The following is a 23910-nucleotide window of genomic DNA, read 5'->3' on the forward strand; positions in this document are numbered from 1 at the left end:
TCACTGGTGTGAGTCTACACCTCTGGTTGTCTGGACACCATCACTGGTGTGAGTCTACACCTCTGGTTGTCTGGTCACCATCCTTAGTCCAGTGTGCTGGTCTGGCGGTGGAGCTCTAGCAGCTGAGAACAGAGAAAAGTCTGGAGCACTCTCTTCTTCTTCTTCGTTTTTTGTTTTGGTTTTTTTTTGGTTTGTTTTTTTGTTTGTTTGTTTTTGAGACAGGGTTTCTCTCTGTAGCCCTGGCTGTCCTGGAACTCGCTATGTAGCCCACGCTGGCCTCGAACTCAGAAATCCGCCTGCCTTTGCCTCCCAAGTGCTGGGATTAAAGGCGTGTGCCACCACTGCCCGACTGGAACACTCTTCTTAGGGTGTGAGGAGCAGAGTCCCACTAGGGCCTATAACTTCTCAGCTCAGAGGTGGCCAGGCAGATGCAGCAATGAATCCAAGGGCCTGCAGAGAGACACCTAAGGAACAAAGCTGTGGCCTTGGCACCTTGGGCGGTTGGGAGGGTGCCGTGCCTGCATAACCTACAAATTCCTTTTTCTGCCACCTTAACTGGGCCTGGGATCAGAGTCTACAGTGCTAGAGGCCAGAGCTCACTACAGAACTGGCAGAGACAGCCTAGCTTAGCTTTTGGCCCAACAGGAGATGAATGGTCCCAGCTGTCCTTACGGGAGACCTACTCCAAACCGGAGACCCACTGGCCCAAGGCTGAAAGTCCAAGGTTAGGACTCCAGCTTGGATGATGTGGGCTACCAAAGTCTCAAGAGCAAAGGGTTGGCTTACATTTTCATCAAATTTAGAATACTTGTTGACTTCTGACAGGAACATCTCACTGGGTGGTGTCTTCATCTTGGCCAGCTTTGCTGCCTGGAAGATACAACACACACAGACAAAATATATGACACAGTCAGAGCAGCACACAGACCAGCCCACCAACCATGCTCCCCACCCTACCTCCTCTACCACATGGCTTCCATGCCCTTAAACTCAAAATAAGCCCAGCAGAAAAACTTGGATGGAAACCAAAAGCAGGGAGCAAAAGACCACCTAAGCATCCACTCCAGAGGCCTGGGGGCTGCAGTAATCCTCAGGTGGTAGGACAGTGGAGCTGGGGGTCCATTAAGGGCAATCTGTCCTTTGCTGATGCCAGGACACCATCTGAGGGATGCAGGCAGAGGCCAGCTCCGCTCCAAAGGGTACTTGTTCTAAGCCCAAGGAAGACACAGAGACCTGTGTGGCAGGGCTCAAAGTGGGATTTTTGCCCAGGAGACCCTGCACCCTAAATAAACAAGTAAAATAGTTACTTCTTGCTCCTGTTTCTTTCTGGCCGCCTCCTCTTTCTTCCTCCTCTTCTCTTCTTCAGCCTAGGGAAGGAGCACATGCCTGAGATGTGTTCTTGAGCCACCCTGCTATTCTGTCAGGCCCTAGCCATTCCATGGTGCTTGACCATGGCCCTGAATGTCACTATCAGCATTGCTCCTTTTTCAAAGGTCCCCAGGAGAGAGCTGCCTTGGGCCTACCCAAGCTGGTGTCCACCCAATATGGTGCCTGCCTGTGCCCAGTCTGTGGAGCACAATGACTCCAAGGTGCCCATTCACCCATTCACTGCATCTAGAGTTATGATAGTGAGCAGAGAGATAGTGAGTCCTTTTTCTGCTTAAAACAGAGTCTTGCTGTATAGCCAAGGTTAGTCTGCAACTCATAGTAATTGCCCTGGCTCAGCCTCTTAGTTACAGACATGCATCATTACATTTACTATGAAAACACACTTCTGTTCTTTTTCCCATTTTGACACCCAAGTTGTTACAGGTATCACTGAGAGTGGGGACAAGGAGAGGGACACTTGGCAGCAGGTGGGAGCCAGGTGACACACACACTTCCTAAGTGATGAGCTTCACTTTAGCTGAGGGATCCACTTGTTCCAGGCAGTACTGTCCTTCCGCTCCCACTGAGGGCAACAGCCCTGAATCTATTCCATAGCTGTGGGGCTTAACAAGGTGAAAAAGAACTCCAGCAAGCCGAGGGTGTAGCTGGCACCTCACTGGACACACCAAGTTCGTGCAGGCCATGATTCAGAGTCATACAGCTTCATGCCCTGGAGCTGATCAAGGCCAAGTGGGCACTCAAGTGCATCAAGAAGAGGGTGGGGTCCTGTAGAGTCAACTCACTCGCTGCTCTTACAAAGAAACAAAGTTTTTCCTAGCACCCTTTTCGGGTAAGCCACAGCCACCTGTAACTCCAGCTCCATGAGGGTCTGGTATCTTCTGGCTTCTGTGAGTACCCACACAAATGATGTGCATACACTCACACACAGGTAGACACAAATAAGAATACAAATCTTTAAAAAGGGATGGAAGCTGGAAGGTGGCTCAGTGCTGAACAGCACTTACTGTGCTTCCAAAGGACCCAAGTAGGATCCTAGCACCCATGTCAGGACCCAGGGCTCATTTTTGGACTCTATAGGTGCCTGTACGCCTGTGGCATACACTCATCTATATGCATACACATAAATAAAAATGTTAAGGGGTTGGGATGTAAAACCAAGAGAAACCAGGAAGGGCTGAGCAACAACCAGCAGAAGCCATGAGAAACCTGCACCAAGGGCTGAGCCACCATCCTCCCTGCTGCTACTCCCCAATAAATATACACTACACTAAAATAGATAAAACATTTAAAACATAAACAAAACCAACACTTGAAAGGGGATGGTGGTGCACCCCTGTAATCTTAGCACTTGGGAGGTAACAGCAGTAGGATCAAGAGTTCAATTAGCAGCTGGGCATGGTGGCACACACCTTTAGTCCCAGCACTCAGGAGGCAGAGGCAGGCGGATTTCTGAATTCGAGGCCAGCCTGGTCTACAAAGTGAGTTCCAGGACAGCCAGGGCTATACAGAGAAACCCTGTCTCGAAAAACAAACAAACAAACAAACAAACAAACAAACAAACAAGAATTCAATTAGCTAAATCCTGAGCTTGGGATACAGGAGACCCTGTTTCAACAAAACACAACAGAATAAACTGCTAACTCAACTACCAACCCCTTTACATTTTGTGGAGACAAGGTCACACTATGTAGCCTTGGCTAGCCTGAAATGAACTATGTAAACCCAGCTGGTCTCAAACTCAGAGAGATATACTTTGTCTGCATCCTTAGTGTTGAGATTAAAGGAATGTACCACAACACTCAGCCAAAGGGTCCCTTTTCTGAATTAGTTACCTACCCGGTTAACTTATTTTTATGATTTTTGGGGGGGAGAGGGGGGAGGGCATAGGGGGTGGGTTCGAGACAGGGTTTTTCTTTGTGGCCCTGGCTGGCCAGGAACTCGTTCTGTAGACCAGACTGGCTTCAAACTCGTAGAGATCCACCTGTCTCTGCCTCCCAAGTGCTGGTATTAAAGGCATGTGCCACAACTCTCCAGCCCCAAACATCCATTCTTAAAACAACATAAAAATCCAACAGTGTTTTCATATTCAGCAAAATCAAGCTCCATCACGTTGACTTACTAACCTTTTTCTTTTCTTCCTTCTCTTTCAGTAAAGTGTCTCTGTCCACCAACTTTACCACTGTTGGCAGCCCTAAAAGTAGACAGTTGGTGAAACCCAGGGTGTTAGCTGAGGCCCCAACAGCACTTCCGCACGGGGATCCAGGACACTGCCTTCTGGCTCACACAGACAAAAACCAGCACCAGGGAAAGGAAACTGGTAAAAAAGATTTTAAAACAGGGCCGGGCTGCAGATCAGGGGTAGAATGCTTGCTTGTGTAGCACTGCTTGAGGCCCTGAGATTCCATCCCAGCACTACAAAAACACAAAACCATGGGAAAATAGGAAGGCCTTGCCTATCTGGAATCATTTTAGCAGGTGTGGTGGCTCACACCTGCAAATCCAGTACCTGGGAGGCTAGGCAGGAGAACTGCCATGTGTTCAAGCCTAGCCTGAGCTACCTAGTAAAATGCTGTCTCAAAAGTCAAGATTAAAAACAGTGCACTGTCCAACGTCCATTGTCTTTTCCTTCCTTTTTTTGAAGATTTATTTATTTATTTTATGTATGTGAGTACACTGTAGTGGTATAGATGGTTGTGAGCCTTCATGTGGTTGTTGGGAATTGAATTTTTTTAGGACCACTGCTTACTCCAGTCAACCCCACTCACTCAGTCCCTGCTTGCTCTGGCCCAAAGATTTGTTTATTATTATACATAAGTACACTGTAGCTGTCTTCAGATACATCAGAAGAGGGTGTCAGATCTCATTACGGGTGGTTGTGAGCCACCATGTGGTTGTTGGGATTTGAACTCAGGGCGTTCAGAAGAACAGACAGGGCTCTTAACCCCAGTGAGAAGGAAATGAGTAGCTTGCTCAAGTCAGCCACTGCTGTCAGTCACCTTCAGACAGGCACAGGTGGTCTTGGACGAGCGTTTTGTTCCTACCCCATGAAACTCTTTGAATATTAAAGACTTGGATTTTTTTTGTCCTGTGTAGTAGCAAAAGGCTCCAGGAGAAAGCTTGCAGTGAGACCAGGGTACATGCAGTTTATCTCCCCAAGAGTGTGAGGAAATCACCCACCTTCATGGTCTTCAAACCGGACCCCAAGCTCAGGCAGGATGTCATCCCGGAGGGCATCACTGAGCTGTAGAACCTCAAGAACTGTGGTCAAGAAAAAGCAGCTCCTTTAGACTGCAGAAGGCCTAGGTCCTAAACCTGTGTTTCCTACAGTGCTGCTGAGTGGGTGCTGGCTGCTGGATATGGAGAGAAGCCAGGAGGCTACCCATGCCACCACTGCCACACAAGTCCAAGGCAGAGCACAGGCTCACAGCCACCCTCATGGCAAGCACCTAGGGTCCAAGACGGACAATTGGCTGTTCTAGCACTGCAGACCAGTGCTTGGGAGCCAGGACCTGTCTGATAACATTCTGTGGACTGCCCCTAGAGATGCTGAGCAGGGAGAAGTCAGCTGCCCAGAGCCTAGTACAGCCAAACTTTGCTCCATAATGACAAGGCTCCATAATACCCAAAGCTACGGTCATTGCCAGCCTGGCTCAGCACTGAGGCCATGTCCCTTCATGCATGTCCCCAGACCAATGATATACTTATTCAGTGACTCTGCCTGAGTCATACTGCTGTCCCCCAGTTGCTGCCTATCTCACTTGGAGATGTCAGTCTGGTGTGACCACAGGTGTGGATATGGAAGGGTCACTTGGCAGGGAGCTTGGTTAGCCTGGTCAGACCTGGCCTGGTCACCACAAGAAGTGGCTGCCCCAAGGCTGAGCGAGAGCACACAGGAGAGCAGGAGGCAGGGACGCTGAACCGAGCCAACAGAGCAGGTAGGAGTCAGAGGACTGCGGGTGTGAGCAGTCTCTGAAGGTTAGCACATTCCTAACCTCTGAGTCGGTTTCTCTGTTGGTGCTAGTACTTATGATGACCAGCTGTGATTACCCTTCTCTGTGGAGGGTAAAGGGATAGATACTGGAAAGCTAGGCCAGCACCATGGTCCACAGCAGATACAACACAGATTCTCAACTGCTCAGGCTGAGACTCCAATTCCCCTTGCATTTAGGAACTAAGAGTCCTAAAGGTTTTGATCATAGATAGTTTTTGGTTTTGTTTTATCCTAGATTTTTTTTTTTTTTTTTTTTTTTTTTTTTTTTTTTTTTTTTTTTTTTGGACATAAAAGCTCTGCTTTCCCTGAAGGAAACATACCCAAGGGCATCAGGCTAGCTCCTCCATAGCCACAACCTCACAGCACTGCAGGTGTTTGCAGGATCTCCTTAAGAAGCAAACTCTGCTTAGAAATATGGACATCTGCAGTCTGTGGGCTCCCCTCCAAGACAGAGTGCCTCCTGGGGACACCTGTGCTAGCAGCAGCTGATTCCCCAGAACCACCTGGCACAAATCGTGGTGTCTTTCTCCGCACCCTGAGTAATCCTCTATCTCTCAAATCATACACCTCCTAACTTTGGAGGATGAAGAACTGGTGTGCACAGGCAGCCTGGCACCACCATGCACAAAGCAGAGCATGACTCTAGCTCTGGCCCCAGAAGGAGTTTCTCCAAGCACCCTCAGACTTCAGCAGGACAAGCCACTCTCCAGTGTCTCAAGCCTAGGTAACCAGGAACAGAAAGGAGATACAGTGCAAACCAAAGGGCATGCTGGCTGTGCATAGGGCCCTTTCTCTGGCCTCTATCGGAACAAGAGCTGCGCAGACACCTGGCCCTTGGCCCAAGGAAAGGTTCTGCCTGAGATGTTCTAAGTCAAAAGCAACTCTGACCCAATGCAATGCTGCCCCGAGAGTGCTGAGAATAGGGGAGGTCCAGTTTGGCATGGGGTTTATATGCCTACACACCACGGACAGCCACCACAGGTAACCCAGCAGAGGGTGGGGTGCACAGCATGGGGCCTTACCTTTTTTCTCTCGGGCAATCTTTCGCACTCCCTCTCTGAATTCCGATAACACCTGAAGGTAGGGCATGACTGTTGACTCGAGCTGTTGGAAAGAACGGATTTGAGTCACAAGAGCCATTGCTGTTTTATAACTGAATATCCAACAGTTCAGTGGATATGCCACAGGATACATGCTGCTGGACCCCATGTCCTGAAGCTCACAGGTCCTCTTCATGCCCAGTGGTATGGGAGCAGCATGTGCTGGAGTGCAGCCAGACCCTATCTCCACCCTTCTTGGACAGCCTGAAGAAGCTAGCCACCACACTGCCAACCTTAGCTCCAAGTACCTAATATAGGTGATGTGGGCCAGGGAGCAAAAGGTACATTTGGGCTTTCAATAGGATACACTTCAGCAGACACTATTCTGTCCATTGCTGACACGATGTGTTTTCCTCAGAACAGACACAGTTGTCAGAAACTTGTCCATACCACCATTTTCAATGGGCTGTCAGGATGCACTGACTGCTTGTGGTCACATGTGGGCCTGCTGAGTCATCTTATAACTTACATGCACATGAATAGCTGAACAAAGGGTCACCACCTACAATGACACTAAGGATAAAGCCAGGGAACCCAAAACCACACTGGGCAAAACCCAAACAGGAGTCTGAATCTAGAACTATCTTACAGTGTACTTCTCTATCTCCAGGACCGAAGATGTCTGGGACTTCTGAATAGGGTCTTCCTATGTCTCAGTTACACAGCAGCTGGAGAGCCAAGATAAGGAAGTGGGAGAAGCATTGGCTGGAAGGCAAGAGAGAGCTGAAGTATGAGCTAACTAGGCCTGGCCCTCCTCCAGCAAACTGAAGGGAAACTGTCTCAAAGCAGCAGAGGCTCTGGACTTCCACAGTGAAGTAGATCTTATCTCCAACCCCTTTGGACAGCTTAAATAGGCTAGTCACCATACAGCCAACCTTGGCTTCCAGTACTCAAGGAGGCTCCCTGGTAGAGGGCAGAGTCTATCTCCAAGAGTCCTGGGGCTGGAATCCTGCTGCCCAGCTTCTACCTGGGCACAAGAGGTTCAGGCTCAAGTCTGCCTCTCTGGTTCCCACAGAACCTTTTAACTTGAAAGTTATCACCTGAACTTTATAGTGGGAGTTGTGGGATAGAGGATACTTGGCCTCACAGGCTTACCATGTTCATTTATGGCTGCTTCTTCCTTCAAGCCAACGTTAAGGGGTTAATGAAGCCATCTGGGGATGCAGGATGTGATATATCTTAAGATGCCTCCCCAAGATCACAGCATTGCTGAAGACTAAAAGCTACCTTTAAGTTCAAAGGCAAAACAACTTTCACCTACGAGTTCTGTCTTGTTTTTTTTTGTGTGTGTGTGTGTGTGTCTGTGTGTTTTCAAAGAAAAGGGGGGAGGGGGCTGGAGAGATGGCTCAACACTTGGTGGCTTTGTAGAGGATCCAAATTCAGTTCCTAGCATCTATATCGGGTGACTCACAATCACCTGTAACTCCAGCTCCAGGGAATCTGATACCTTCTTCTGAGGTCACCTGCATTCACTGCAAATACCCATCCCCCCCAGATACACACAATTAAAAATAAAATGTTTAAAAAGAAAGAAAAAAAGAAAGCTGGCAGAGTTTTCGTTAGGAGGACAGAGGAGCCTTGTGTGGATTTTTAAAAAGCCCCAGCAGTGATTCCTATCTGGCAAAGTCTAGAAGCCACCACACCAACAGTTCTCGCTGACAGTTTCTTCCTTCACTTGCGCTGAGCTAGCTTAGACTTGACAGCCCAGTGTGGAGGAGGGGCCTCTTGGGTTGCTCATCAGTAGGAAGCAGCTCTGAGACAGCTTTGTCTTTCCATTTGTACTGAGCTACTGTTTGCATTAGCACAGCAGACGCTCCATCTAAATATTTATATACACTTTCTTAGTTTCGTAATGAAAGAGTGCTCTCTGCAGAAGAAGGGGGGCGGGAATCCTAAACAAGCTTGCCTTATGTAGCACAGGAACATAACTGTCATATGTGTCCATCAGCCCACTCGACCTACAAGTACTGAAGTCAGCTGTGGACCACGGGTCTGTTCTAACTGGGCTTCTTTGCATGCTTAGACTGGTACACAGATGCTCTATGAGAACACCACTTTCCAGTTTCTTGGCACTGGCTGCTAGAACAGGGGCTGGACCTGGCCTGACATGAGGTTCTGCCCAGCTCTGTGGGGAAAAGACAAATAGTGGGAGTTCCCCTAGGATAGCATTGTGGTATGTGAACTCATGGCCTTTAGGAAAAAGTCCACTGACTAGGGTGCCCACGCTCCAAATTCTCAGTGAGGTGGTTTGAATAGGAATCGCTAACATGAACTCATTCATGTGTTTGAATGCTTGACCCACAGGGAGTGGCACTATTGGAAGATGTGACCTTTTGGAGGATGTGTGTCACTGTGGGGGGAAGGCTTCGAAGTCTCCTATGCTTAACCTATGCCCAGTGTGGCTCAAAGTCCCTTCTGCTGTCTGTGGATCAAGATGTAGAACTTCAGCCCCTTCTCCAGCACCAAGTCTGCCTGCACACAGCCATGCTTTCCTGACATGACCATAATGGACAAACCTTTGAAACTGTAAGCCAGCCCCAAATTAAATATTTTCCTTTATATGTTGTCTCTTCACAGAAATAGAAACCCTAACTAAGACACTCAGGTTGAAGTATTTCAAGGAAAAAGAAATTGTGCGTTTGCACTGAACATGTACTGTCATTCCCTAAACTCCACAATGTAACCATCTGCACAACATTTATAACATGGGGGGTTATATACAACCTAGAGGTGACTTAAAACTTATAGAGGGGTACTGAGGAGAGAGCTGTTGGTAAAGTACTACTGGACAAGCATGAGGACCTGAGTTTGATCCCTAACATAAAAAAGCCAGGGTGACAGGACATGCCACTTATGATCCCAGTGCTGGGCAGGGACAGGTGAATCACTGGCGTTTGATGGCTAGCCAGCCTAGCCTAATTAGAGTCCTAGGTCAATGAGAAATCCACCTTAAAAAACAAAGCAGGAGGTTCAGAGGCTGACCTCTGACCTTTCTACATACACGCAAGCAGGCATGGAGATGTAAGGAGGAGCTACTGTGAAAGGGCCTAGGTGGCTTCAAGGCATAAAGATGGCGGCATCAGCTGACACGTGAGAATCCTTTCAGTGTGCTTTACTTACGTTCAGGTTGGTTCCAGGCCCACCAACTGGGAACCCCAGGGGGCTCTCCTCCTCTATGGCCCCAAAGATCTGAGGAAAAAAAACAGACAGGACTCAAACTGAGTGTAGAATGCACAGAATATATACAGAGGTGAGGTGTCACCAATGACCAGTACTGCTCATGAACTGTCCTGACTTCTCTGGGGACAGGAAGCCAGGTGGGTGGTCCCAACTGTCTGAGGCAGGAAAGAGCAACATCAAGTCCTTTAACCCTATCCCAGGGTACCTGCATCTATCCATGGTGCACTTCCCTGAAGGTCCATAACAAGGACAGGTAGAGGAGGCAAGAGCTGCTCTAGGGCATGGTGGCCTGGAGCCAGAACTGCTCTGCACAGATGTGCTCAGAGCCAAGGCCTTGCCACTCACTGGCTTTTGCTTTCAAACTCCAAGATGGGAGAAGAGCAGTGACCGACAGCTGTGATTATAGGTGGCTCTGAGGCTCTGCTCATACTTCAGGGAGGCCTCCAACCAGGATGACCACTCTGGTCAGCACGTGGCAGCTTCCAAGTACCACTCAGAAGCTAAGTTCTCATCACGGACCTGTCGCCAGGCTCACCTTCAGCATGTGGGTGAGGTACATGGCAATGTTCTCCAGCAGAGCCCGGTTGGGCCTCCTCCGTTCAGCCTTCCTGGCTGCCATGTAAAGGTTGCACTGACTGACCAAAGCCCTCATCTCTTCCATGACAGTCCGGGTGTCAATGTTATCACACAAGGCTTCGTGAACTGCTGTCTTCTTGCCATAGAAGCTGAGTAAGGAAAAGGAATGGAAGCAACAGTCAGGCCTGATGCTCCAGCACAGCTGTCTGGAGCCCAGCAACCAGAGTTACTGCCATCAGCAAGTATTGCACTTGTGACATGTGACAGGGACTGGCCTCATCAGCTACCCAGGACAGGCTATGATGGAGAGAGATCTTCAGCCAGCCAGCCCAGAACAAACACACACACACACACACACACACACACACTCACACTCACACACACACACTCNCTCTCTCTCTCTCTCTCTCTCTCTCTCTCTCTCTCTCTCTCTCTGTCTCTCTGTCTCTCTCTCTCCCCTCACCCCCCACCAAGGAAAAAGTTCCACCTTACTTCTTATTTAGCTCCACTTCTTCAGCTTCCCACTTTTCAAACTGGCCAGTGATGTCTACAGGGGCTCGGAGGATGTCTTTCACATTTAAGAAAAACTCCTGAAGTTATGAAAGTCAGGTTAATGGCATTTGAACAAGCTTCTACCTACCAAGACTTGTCATCCTACTGACATGATGTTACTTAAGGGGAGATCTGTCAGCACAATGCAGAGTTCTAAAAGAACACTTATTCCTTGGGACAGAAACGTGATATAGTCCCTGGGCAGGAAGCCTGAGTCAGAATGAAATGTTCTGCATGTGAACATGACCTTCACTTTGCAGCTATCAGTTTTAAGAAGAGGCACCAAGTGGCCATCACTGTGCCCTGGCTTACATCAGAAGACCCACACCACCCACAATGCCCCTCCCACCTCTGGCAAGAACTGAGCACTCACGTTCATGAACTTTTCATACTGAAGAGCAGACTCCATAGTGTTGCTGGAATAGTCCAGTGTGTCTTTCCATGAGTGCATGAGGAATGCCAGTCGCAGCTGCCGTGCTGGGGAGCAGACACATGGCTGCCATTATTCCCAAGCAGCTGCTGGTACCCATGTCACGGGCTCCTGCAGCAGCTGTGCTCACCTGAGTGCTTCTTCAAGGCATCTTTAATGGTGATAAAGTTTTTCAGTGACTTGGACATCTTGCAGCCTGCTATCGTCAAGTGGCCCGTGTGCAAGAAGTACCTGACCCAGCAGTCATTTTCAAAGTAGGCCTGAGTATAAAGAAAGAGACAGGGAGAAGGCTTGGGCCTGGGGTGAGATCTCACCTGTCAAGAGGTGCTGGGTACTTAATGCATGGTGCATGCACCATGCATGAGGTAGGTGCCACTTCTCTTAAGTGGAGCACCTGAGGCTTGGAGGCAATGTGCTGGTGACCTGCCAGCAGGGCATGACTCGCTTGAACCTGTTAGTGCCTGTTAGTGAAGGTCAGGCTGTTATCACTGGGATTCAGACAAAATGACCAGGGTTCAACCCTCCCTTGGCTCCCAAAATTGATGTCAAGTTTATCAGGAGGCTCTTCCTGAGGGTGCTGCTGATGTCTGTCCAGTTGAGCAGGAGGACATCAGCTCCCTTTCTAGCAAGGCAACCTGTCTTTACCTACCTCTGACTGTGCCAGCTCATTGTCATGGTGGGGGAAGCGGAGGTCAAACCCTCCACCATGAATGTCCATTGAGGCTCCCAGGAGCGTGCCTGCCATAGCAGAACACTCTATGTGCCATCCGGGACGACCCTAGAGAGACATAAAGGGCCCTGCTGACCATTCCAAACCTGCCCAGGCCTTTATAACTGAAGCAAATGACCTTTATGCCTCTGAACCTCACTGCACCAGCTCAAAATCTTCACAGGAATAAACCAAGGGAAAACCTGTTTATATGGTTCAGTCAATCTGTGCTGTGGCTGAGCTAGAGCCTGGAAATTATTTCTAGATCCCCAAGCATTCAACAAGTGGCAAATAGCCACATATACCCAAGTCAAGGATGTCACACACTCATCTGGACCTCAGCACCAAGAACATCAACTTACATACATAGAAACCCAGAGCAGGGCCAGAGAGATGGCTCAGCGGTTAAGAGCACTGACTGCTCTTCCAGAGGTCCTCAGTTCAAATCCCAGCAACCACATGGTGGCTCACAACCATCTGTAATGAGGTCAGATGCCCTCTTCTGGTGTGTCTTGAGACAGCTATAGTATATGTACATATAATAAATAAATAAATCTTAAAAAAAAAGAAAAAAAAGAAAAGAAACCCAGAGCAGAAGTCTCCAAGGCAGCCAATCTGACTATACCCCACTAAACAGATCAGGAAACCGAGACCTAAGAAGAGAAGCTGCTTGCCCAGAGGCCCAGCACCTATGGGCCCTGCAGCTCTTCACTGCTCCAGAACCAGGTTCTGGTCCCAGCAGCACTGTCCACCCTTTTCCAGCACCCACTCCACCAACAGAGCTGCCCATTAGAGGACTAAAGGAGCTATGCTAGCAGCCTGTGACACCATCTCTTCTCACTGTCCCTTCTCCCACCAGTGGCTTACTTACCTTTCCCCAGGGGCAAGGCCAGGATGGCTCGCCTGGCTTGGAGGCCTTCCACAAGGCGAAGTCATTGGGAGAGCGTTTCTCACTAAGGCGGTCAGCCGAGATGCTCAGATCACCTGTGAATGGTTAAAGGCATTGGGCGGGGTCATGTAGTATCAGGTACCTATAGGAGTGTTAGCACTCAAAGCCACTCTATGTGTCCATGGTCGAACTTTCTTTCTTTTCTTTTCTTTTCTTTTCTTTTTTTTTAAAAAGATTTTATTTATTTATTTATTTATTTATTTATTTATTTATTTATTATATGTGTACACTGTAGCTGTCTTTAGACACTCCAGAAGAGGGCATCAGCTTTTTGTTACGGATGGTTGTGAGCCACAGTGTGGTTGCTGGGATTTGAACTCAGAACCTTTGGAAGAGCAGTCGGTGCTCTTAACCGCTGAGCCATCTCACCAGCCCATGGTCGAACTTTCTTGTTATTAGTCAATTAACTTGTGAGAGACCTGAGTACCGATCACTGCCTATCAGCAGTTAAGTCTGACTCTGAGTCAGAGTCTCAGCTACGGTGCTGGTTCTAGAGATACACCTGCCTCCTGAGCTGTGACGCCCTGTCTGTAGGAGGTTGTTGCACTTTGGGCTGAAGCTAAGTGGATGTGTGGCTCACTAGGGCACAGCTCTGGGGACCTGGTCCATGCAGGTGGGAGCCCAGGGTCAAGAGCACACTCAGCTGCCAGCATGTTGGTTTTCAGAGGGGCAAAGGTGTGGCCGAGCTGCTGTGCACCACTTTGTGGAAGCTGGGGTGAATGGTGACACTCCCCCTTGAATTTATGAAAGGGCTGAGAGAGATGAGGGTGCCTGCTAGGTGACTTTCCTGCCAGCTTCTCTGAGGCCTCTGAGCAGTGGTGGAGGGAACCACTGGCCAGAGGCACTTGGACAGGTATCGGATGACTAGAGACCCAAGAGGATAGCACTGTCTCCAAGTACACAAAAGACCTAGACAGAGCTGCTATGGAGATAGGGACCCCACTGGGGAATCGAGTCTATATTAGATCAGGCCCTGGACTACAGAAGTCTATCCAGTTCTTACATCCATGGAGCCCGGTGGGAAGCCCTGGAAAAGGAAGAACCCTTGCTATTCTAGGAAGCGAACTTGGAGGAGCCATTTTTGAGCTGTGGTGGGAGGGAGACAGTGCTAGGGCATCCTGAAACACAAGCTCCAGATGTGGGACATGCACTGGATGCAGAATGCTTGAGCAGGACTCCTGCTGTCACCTCCTGGCCCAGAGACAATTACTGTTATGTCTTGGAGTGTTCATCTGCAGATGAAAATAATCTCTTCATGAGAAATGCAGATACACGCAGCACCCAGGACAAACCTTAGCCTGGCTCCTGTTCCTTTCTGCCATTCCTCTGCCAGCAAGAAGCATCCAGAACCACAGCTATCAACATGCTCTTTCAGCTAATCTAGGCTAGCAGCCAGGTTTCCGTGTTATTTATGAGTGTGGAGAGCCAGCTCTCAGCATGTAAAGTCACTCATTCACCTGCTTTTACCTTCACTCCTCTGTGTTCTCCAAGCACTGCTCTTTCTTTGTTAGTTTCCTGCCTCGCTGCCTGGCTCATTTCCTTCCTCTCTGTTTATTCCCAGCTACATGTACCTGGCGGTCAGCATTATACCTGCCTCTTGTGCCTCTGTGGTCTCCTTTCCTCCTAGGGACTCGGGTAGCTTGCCGGTTTCCCATCCCTATAGTGTGAAGGCCTTGCATACCTGCACCTTGGTCAGACAATGAAAGGACTGTTTGGGAGTAGCTCAGAACTTTCTGCACCTGGCCTGTGGTCTGGGAACTTAAAAGGGAAAGATCCCAGAAGCTAGAGAGATGGTCAGTGGTTATGAGGGGAAAGGTGTTACTTGATTCCTTCAACCACACCTAGCATATTCAAAACTTTTAGTCCTCTGTTAACCATTGCCTACCCAACCTCTCTGATTCTGCAAAGTATGCAAGGCTGGCTCTCGGCACATGTCAGCATGTGGCCTTGGAGCCCTCAGCTTTATCACTGTGAAGTCACCTCTTTAACACCAAACACTTCATCTAGCCACTACTGGGCCCAACATCAGTGATGACCTGGCTTAGTTTCGCTCTTGCCAAGGTTCCCATGGTATTTTGTTGAGCTTTTCACTTCTGATATTTCTTTAGAATAGCGCCCCAAAGCTGATATTCTTATAAAGCCTAAATTTTAGTGGCTAGACTGACTTCTTAGAAACAGAGGTCATCAGGAAATGTACCTGGCATGAAGGTAATTCCTCATCTTGAGGACAGTGTGCTTTGCAAACCTTGGATTTTGTGAGCCTCTCCTTAGCTTTACTGTGGGATAAACTTCTGAAAAGTATTTTCACGTGGCTCTTCCTGATCCAGGAAAACCCTGACACCTGTGTTTAAAATACTTAGAACAACATCACCAAACACATCACTGCACATACATCTAAGCAACACACTCTGTCACAGGCTCTGGGGCATCTGTGTCAGGGGCTCCATCAGAACAGATTAGGGTCAGGCTCAGGGCCTTTCTGACAAGTGCCTATTACAGCAGCTGAAGACCCAGGAGCTCTGTGTCAGGACAGTGCAGTGCTGACTTCTCTGTTTCTTAAGCAATGCTGTCTTGAGAAGAAAACTCCTGGCACTCCTTTTAGGGGAAGCAGCCTGCTCTCCATGTGCCTGTGCAGGGTACACAGACGCCCACCATGACCAGGAGGTAGAAACCTGGTGCAGGCCACGAGCTTAGCTTTACTTCCACATGTGCTCCGTGGGCTCTTACCTTCCCCTTCCTGAAGTGCCTTCTGATCCCCAACGGCCTCAGGCACCAGCTTCCCATAGGAGTGCTTTTCACTAGCAGCAAACTTGGCTGTGTCGAAGTAAACAGATCCATTTGAAGCATAACTGGAAACAGGAGGAAAAGAGGTCTCAGCCATACACAAAGCACTGGAGAGAGAGCATGAAGGGCTAGGAACTGCCAAGGCCTGAGGCCACCAATCCTCTGCTCTCTGCAGTTGGTCAGAAGTCAGTTTCATGGGCCGAGTAGGAACAACAGGGATGCCTCCTGAGGCAGGGGACCCTACCAGACCTTCTGTTTGGTGTATGTAGTCCCTTGATTACACCCCCACTCAACAGCACAACGATGGCATAACCTCATGTGACACACCTTCTCTTCTGTCTGCAATCTACTGTGTAATCCTGTCGTGACTCTCTCTATGTCTCTACTGTATTTCAGCACAGAGGAATGTCCTCTCTGACCCAGCTTGCCACTTGACTAGACCAGTGTCTCCTGCTGCCCTGCAGCCATTGGTCATGTGGAGTGAAATGGCACTGTCACTTCAGAGGCAGCTGCAGCAGACACTGTGCATAAAGTCCTCTCTTCTCTAGCCTGAGCAGCCAACAAGCAGAAGAGACTTGAGACCAGGTCCAGTGATGCAGTCAGCAGGTGCACACCAGGTTCCTGTCCGTAACTCCCTCTTAAGACTCTCTGAAAAGGCTAACTTGAGTGACATGGGAAAGTTTGCAGGTGTCAGACATGCTAAAGCAGTAGCAGTGAGCTGGGTAATGTCTACACTAAAATCACAGCCAAGCAACAGGTGACACACTCTTAAAGTGTCTGAATGGTACCAATGTCTTGAGGGGCCCTTCAGTGTCCAAGTGCACTATCATGTCCTCTCATTGCTCTGCTAGCATAATGCCCACCACACTGGCTGGTTTAGTGGGAAAACAAACACACAGTAGACAGAAAAACCTGGTTCTTCCCTGTCAGCAGGAAGAGGAGGCTGAGGATGGCTGAGCACAGGCCTCTGGGCAGTCATGAAGCCTGTAACAGAGCTTCCAAAGAATGGCTGCTGGGTGCTAGTTTGTGGTCAGATCTGCCTCTCTAGCCTGCTTCCTGACTCAATTAGCAAAGTGGCATTTTCCCAGTTAAATGCTTGTGACAACGGCATACTATGTATGTATAAAGCAAGGGTTTCATCCGTAATGTAATGCAAGTTCTTGCAGGGGAGCTAGAGTGAAGAGGAGTTAGGTCAGGTGCTGGGCCGGGAGGTGAGAAGGTGTGGCTTCCGTACCCAGACTCTCTCCCCATAGAGCTGTGTGGCCTGGCACAGAAGGAGAGGTTTCTCATGCTCACCCATAACCATTGTCCACAATCTTCTGGACGAAGTTCACAATTTCTGGCACATATTCACTGACACGGGTCAGGACATCAGGAGGGAGAACCTGTGGGGACAGAGTCTCAGCGCTTTCTCCCAACAAGCGTGAAAACTTCAGCCTTTGCTAAGCACACTCCTTGAAAAACACATGACCGTTGGAACTGCCCGCAAAGAAGTGGCATCCCTGTTACGTGGGACACTGTGGCAGAAGGATCACAAGTTTATGGCCTGCAGGGATATTCCATAGAAACCCTGTTTTAAAATAAAAGGTAAGGGACAGAGAAATGGTTCAGCAGGAAAAGAGACACATGGTAGACAAGAGACCTAGTCCCTCCCTATCTGGGGCAGGGGAGGTGGCTGACACCTGAGTATGGCCGCTGCAGTCATGAAGACTATGACCCTGGGTTTCTGACACCTTTTCAAGAAAGTCCTAAGTGTCAGTCATGGGGACAATACGCATGAAAACACAAAATTAAGGAGAAGCATCTTCTCGCCCCTCATTCAAGTTCAAGGCTTAGTTAGCCACTCACTGAGCTTGCAAAATGAAGATACTGTGGACCACAGGCTTTGTGGCTTTACCAAAAGAAGAACTTGGACCACAGGTCTTGGTCTGAGAAAGCAAGGACCAGGCAATACAAAGCACTCACATTCAGGGCTTCCATGTCTTTGTGGAACTCTTCTTCCCAGAACTTGGGCAGCTTGGAGAAAATAGAGTTGTCAGTCACCTCACTGCCACCTGTGGAATCCAGCCAGTCAGAGAGCAAGTCCTTTGCTTCCTCCAGCAACACCTAAGAGAAAAGATACCCACCATACATGGGCTAGGTTTCATTCGAGCAAAACCAGCAAGATGCCAGCAGCCAATCAGTGCCCTGAGGTCACAAGCAGTCTTGCAGAACAGCATCCATGAGTTGCCATCTCCCACTGTCGGTGTGAAACATGTTCCAACTGTGCTCTTGCTGGGTGAGAAAATGCCTGTCCTCACTGTCCCAGGAAGAATGTTTTGAGCATGTTACCTTCAGCAGTGCAGGGCTGTGAGACCACACAGGCAGTCTGTGTGTCCATCACAGGGACACAAAGCCAAGAGCAAGGAACAGAGGACAACATGCAGATGACCTGGCACAGCAAGGACACCAGGGAGGTCACAAGGTCTGGCACACTGGCAGGGAAGCTCACAGGCCAGCAATGCTCTCAGTTTCCTGGAAGTAGCAAGGCAGACCTTTCCAGGGCGCTCACATTCTTCCCCACGTGAAGGGGTAAGGGACACAGAAAAGATAAAAGGAAGCTGGGGTGGTGGCTCATGCCTTTACTTGAAGCACTTGGGAGGCTGAGGCAGGAGGACTACTATGAATTTCGGGCCAGTCTGGGCTATAAATAAGGAAGCCAGGTGTGGTAGCATGCCTTTAATCTTAGCACCTGGAAGGCAGAGGTAGAGGTTGAGGCCAGACTCGTCTACACAGAGAGTTCTAGGACAGCCCAGATTACATAGAGAGACCTTATCTCAAAAAAGAAAAGAGTAGTGACCGGGTTTACAGATAAGTACTGAGTACAAGTGTCATGTCTAGAAAAATGTAACCTTTAGATGACAGGCAACAGCGAGCCACAGATGCCATGGAGATAGTCCGGGCAAGTGTGAACAGAGGAATAAACCCTCTGTTTTTGAGGGTAAACTTTGAGATACAGTCTACTAACCACTACACACTCCAAAGACAGGGCAGGGTGGCTGGAGAGGAGTGGTGACTGGGACTTGAAGTCACCTAAAATGGAATGCGACCAGAAGGGTAGAACAGAGCTAGGCCTCTAACAAGAATTCCAGTGGGAGGAAGGGAAGCCGCAGGAATCCAGAAGAATGCCCAAGGACTTCTCAGAACTCAGGTGACAGCCTGCAAGCTGGCAGCACATGCGTATCTGGTCATATTATGAGATAGCAAGAAGCCACAAGAGAGTCTTTAGAAGGAGCTAGGCACAAGAGAGACGATAATTTATAGGACAGCATTCTGTCCTTAGCTACTGCTGACATTGGTAGCTGGGAGTCAGCAGGGCAGCCCAGGGGCTTGGAGAAAAATGTACCCACACAGCACATCCTGCAAACCACCCCTGAGACTTCACTGGAATGGACGCCAACAGCTGGACTCCCCACTCTCAACAGTGCTTCTTCAAAACTGCCAAAGAGAGAAGACTCAGAGCCTAGGGACAACCCATCCAGGTGCGACTAGTGGGAACTGTCTTGTCCAGGGGAAAGCTGGCTCCACGGGCATCCAATCCCTAAGAAAGTGGGTACCATCAAAATCTAGTCCATTCAAAGGTCATGGCACCAAAGCCATAGTATAGCCTGATCTATACTGTGAGTGTTCTTGGGAGCTCTGGAAAGGTATAGGCTACAGAGCCCAGCCAGCATCCACCAGCAAGGGGGGTAAGGGGGTACCATTATCCTGCACTTTTTAAAAAAGATTTTTATTCATGCGTATTCTTATGTGTCTGCCACTTGAGCTTGAGTATAAACATAGGCTAAAGAGGACAATAGATGCTCTGAAACTAGAGATACAAGTCGTTTGAATCACTCACTCGTAACTACTGAGTTGTCTCCCCAGCCCAGAATCCTCAATTTAACAGCTCCAGACGACAGGACCAATGGATGCTCAGGAAATGCTGGGCAGAGAATGGAAGTCATGAAAGTGCATCTGACCTCAGCGAGAAGAGACTGGGGTGAAAGGGCAGAGGGCTGAGATACATAACAGAAGCTTTAAAAGCAAGAGACTACAGCATACAGTTGGGAGCTGAGTTCTGACCTCCCGGGGTTACTTGGACAAGAGGGGGAGCATATACTTTAGGCCATTTATTCAGTTACAACATGCAGCACTATTTCAGAGGTGAGCAGTCTGATGTGTGCTGGGTGACAACTCCCACTCAGCACTGCTTCAAATGCGAGCTGGGAAAGGATGAGTGTGTACAACTGAACTACTTCAGAGAAGGAGCCCATGAGGCAGCAACCAGAGGCCAAGACACTACAGCACTTGGTCTCACACCTGCAGTACCAGCACTCAGGAAACCAAGGAACAGGCGGAAGGCTAGCCTGGGCTACACTGATTGTAAGGTAGCCTGCCCAAGATCGCTCAGCAAACGGGAAGCAGGAGGCTGGATTTCAACAGCTGGCCCAGAAACAGGCCACTCACTAGGGATAGAGGTAGGCTGGTCCTCAAGTCCATGCTGGCCATTCAGTGCAGGGGACAGTGGGCTGGATACTTCTAGAGACTAAGTTGCCTTCAACATGACAGGAGATGAAATACCTCAGAAAAAAACCTAACCTTAAACTTGAAACCCCTAATCAGACAACCTCCAAATCTATAAATTCGGAAGAGAAAAAGACTGGATTTTAGTTTCAATGCCAGCAGTGAGGACACGCAGGGAGTGTAGAAAACGCTGTGCCACTCACATAGCAGGTGTGGGGTACAAACAAAAGCACAGGTCTTAGCTCTAAGGGAACAACATGAGGTCCTGACAGCATACAGCTCATGGAGCCATTTGGGCAGCAAAGTCAGCAATGTGACAGATAAGCCCTGGATGGACTCGCCAAGGTCAACTCCCAAGCCAGTCACCATGCTTTACCAGGTTCTCATGGTTGATACCTGTGGGACACGAGGAGAAGGGGCCTTTCTGAAGTACAGAAGGCCTGCCTGCCCAACTGTCCTGGGCTTCAGGTTTCCCAGAAGCCACAGACTCAACGCTGATACTGTGTGAGAAAGTGAGGTGTTTAGGTCAATACCTTTCAGTGAATGGATTAGTGTGCACCGTGTAAGAGCCAGAGGTGACCTTTTCCCATGCCCTCTCTTCCCAATCTGCCCTCTGACAGTGGATGATGGAGAATCCCTTAGGAACTATAGAATACATCTCTATAATTTTTAGTTTACCAAGACTCAAATGTTCTGGTATAGTCACTCTCCATGACCTAGGACACTGACTTCAGGAAAGCTATTTAACCAATGAGGAACCTGCCAGAGCTTCAATAGAGCAAAGAATACTGGAGAAGGAAATGGCCAACCCTGGTCAGCTCTAATCAGCTTGTTCCAGACAAGCAGGGAAACCGAGGACCACTTGTGAGGGTCACAGTGTAGGCCAAGATGTCAGTGTCTATCAAAGAAGAGGACCCAGGGCTGCCTCTCATCGTTGACAGGCTGTAAAGAGAGGGGGTAGAGCCTAGCAGAAGTTAAGTCAGGCCACTAGGGTGGGCCCTTCCCATCTCTGCTTTCCAAAAGCCACAAAAGGAGCAGCATCCTCCATCCCACTTTGCTGCCATGCTCTGCAGTCTCACTCCAGGACAAAGCATCAGGGCCAACAAAGGCCCCAAACCCCTGAGGCTGACCCAATAGGACACTTCTCCTTCTAAGTTGGCTGCCTCAGGAATTTGTTGCAGTAACACAAAACTAACACATAAAACAACAACCCTAGAAAGGAAGGAAAGAAGGAAGAAGGAAGGAAGGGAGAGAGAGAGAGAGAGGGGAAGGAAGGAAGGGAGGGGGAGAGAGAGAGGGAGAGGGAGAAAGGAAGAAGAAAAGTCAGAAACCTACTCAGCATGAGCTGGTGAGAGGGCTCAGCAGATAAGGGCACTTGCTACCAAGGTTGACAGCTGAGTTCAATCACTGGGACCCACATGGTGGAAGAAGAGAATCAACTCCTGCAAGTTGTTCTCTGACCTTCCTCATTCATGTAGTGGTATGAGCTCTCACCCCGACAAATGAGTAAAAATATAATTAAAAAAAAAAAATCACTCAATGAATCGGTATAGCAGTGTGGTGGTTAGGAGGAGGATGTCCCCACAGGTACAAATATTTGAAGACTTGGTCCCTGATAGTGGTGCTATTTGGGGCGGTGGTAGAACTTTGCTGGCAGAAGTACATCAGTGGGGGTGGGCTTTGAGAATCTATAGCCTTCCTCTTCTCCGCTGCCTGCTGCCATGCTTCCCCCATCACTATGGACTCTTTCTGGAACCATGAGCCACCACCTGGAGCCACCCCCTCAAACTCCTTCTTCCTTAAGTTGCCTTTGTTCCTGGAGTTTTATCACAGGAACAGATACATATCTGCTACAAGTAGCAATGAACAAATGAAGATCAACATTTTTTAAACCCGTTCCTTAAAGTAGCTCCAAAACAGTCATGAAAAGGTGCTTGACAACACTTGCCATCAACAGCACAGCCAGGCACGGTGGCAGGCACCTTTAATCCTTGTGCTTGGGGGGCAGGGGGGGGGGTGGAGATGGGGGAATCTCTATGAATCCAAGGCCAGCCTGGTCTACATGAGTTCCAGGCTAGCCTGAAATAAAAGAAAGACCCTGTCTCAAAATAAAATAAAATAAAACTAAACAATTACAGAGGCTGGAGAGCTAGCTCAGAGGTTAAGAGCACTTGATGCTCAACCATGGCAAGGTAAATCTGGATCCTAGCATATATACACATAACCACATAACTGCAGATCCAGAGGATTTGACTCCTTCTTCTGACCTCTGCACACACCAAACAAACAAACCCAACCCAATTACCAAAAGCCCCACACCTATGATAGTGACAGTCTTTAGGACTCTGTTGATGGCACCTCAGTGGGGACTCCTTTAAGGCCTGTGAAGTGCAGAACGCTGCAGAGACTTTAGAAATAAGCATTCGTTTGCCATATGATCTGGCAATTACATTCATTATTTACCCAAAAGAGCTGAAAACTTACGTCCACACAAAGCCCACACACAGCTGTCTATAGCAGATTTATTCATAACTGCCAGACCTGGAAGCAGGATACCCTTCAGATAAACAAATGGGTCTTATCTAGACAACGGGATACAGAGTATTAGCCAGTGCTAAAAAGACAGGCACTATGAGGCCATGGAAAGGAATGGAGGAAACTTAAACCATGCATTTCTATGAGAAGCAGTGGCACTATAAAATAATTACAGATACCTGGTTCCTTACACAAAGCCTCTAAGTTGTTTGGAATTTCCTGGGTGAAGAAGCATCTATTGTTCTGTAAGACGACAGCCTTGAAATGGGTCTACATGTCAAGAGAGTTCCAGCTATCAAGGTTACAAAGGGAAAGGACAGAGGCTAAGCTGATCACCAATGGCCATCAACAGTCTAATCAAACTAGTGTCACAAAGGTTCGCAAGAACCCACTGTGGTAGTCACATGTATAATGCCAGCATTTAGGAAGCTGAGGTAGGAGGATAATCAGTTTGAAGTCAGACTAGACTGTGAAAAGACCCTATCTCAATAAACAAAATAAACCAACACAAAAAAGCCAAAGGACATGGTTGGGAAGCTCTGGATAGCTGCTGACTGTGCTGAGTGGAGAAACCACAGCCCTGACTGCTGAGGCTCCTGTGAGCTTCCCTTCACGGCTGATCTTTCCAGGACAGCACATGCTCTGTCCTGGGTGTAGGCCAATCTAGAGGGGTAGGGAATCCTGCAGCATCTGCCTGTTCTCAACCTGAGTGTCCCACCTGTGTCACTGTGACCAATCTCAGAGAACAATACAACTCCGCACTGAGTTCCACAAGTCCTTCAGAGAACCCAGGGATGTATGGTGAGTATTGGGACTCCGAAGAGTCACCCAAATATATGGTGTAACACTCAGCAGGAATTCCATGTTAGAATATGGCCTAAAGAAACTCCTAGAAACTTGCACCACAGATGCCACACCACAGCTCACACATGGATGTACACTGGCAGTTGGGAAATACAAACATAAGCAACAGGTGGGGCTGCCTCCCACTCACAGGGACAGCTATCACCAAAGGTATTGGTCAAATGCTGGTGAAAATGCGTGAAAGTGCTATGTGATGTAAACAGAATGCAGAACGTGGGATCCTGCAATCCCACTTCTGACATATGCAAAGAGCTTCTAAAAGCAGAGTCTAGAACTGAGATTTGTATACCATGCTCCCAGCACTAC

The 23910-nt window shown here is 48.7% G+C and overlaps 1 protein-coding gene across 2 annotated transcripts in view; it reads right to left on the reverse strand.

The window, feature by feature from the left end:
- Cars (cysteinyl-tRNA synthetase) overlaps positions 1 to 23910 on the reverse strand; it is a 41168-nt gene that overhangs the window by 827 nt on the left and 16431 nt on the right. For both annotated transcript variants that reach the window (XM_021166707.1, XM_021166708.1), the window contains 15 exons: positions 17626 to 17766; positions 16957 to 17045; positions 15604 to 15725; positions 12799 to 12911; positions 11868 to 11996; positions 11349 to 11478; positions 11162 to 11265; positions 10729 to 10826; positions 10196 to 10385; positions 9601 to 9669; positions 6403 to 6484; positions 4567 to 4647; positions 3513 to 3580; positions 1308 to 1367; positions 787 to 870 (listed from right to left, as the gene is read on the reverse strand). In XM_021166707.1, coding sequence (XP_021022366.1) covers positions 787 to 870; positions 1308 to 1367; positions 3513 to 3580; positions 4567 to 4647; positions 6403 to 6484; positions 9601 to 9669; positions 10196 to 10385; positions 10729 to 10826; positions 11162 to 11265; positions 11349 to 11478; positions 11868 to 11996; positions 12799 to 12911; positions 15604 to 15725; positions 16957 to 17045; positions 17626 to 17766 — 1560 coding nt within the window. The remainder of the gene's footprint in view (positions 1 to 786; positions 871 to 1307; positions 1368 to 3512; positions 3581 to 4566; positions 4648 to 6402; positions 6485 to 9600; positions 9670 to 10195; positions 10386 to 10728; positions 10827 to 11161; positions 11266 to 11348; positions 11479 to 11867; positions 11997 to 12798; positions 12912 to 15603; positions 15726 to 16956; positions 17046 to 17625; positions 17767 to 23910) is intronic.

The sequence above is a fragment of the Mus caroli genome, chromosome 7, assembly GCF_900094665.2.
Source record: "Mus caroli chromosome 7, CAROLI_EIJ_v1.1, whole genome shotgun sequence".
Taxonomy (NCBI): domain Eukaryota; kingdom Metazoa; phylum Chordata; class Mammalia; order Rodentia; family Muridae; genus Mus; species Mus caroli.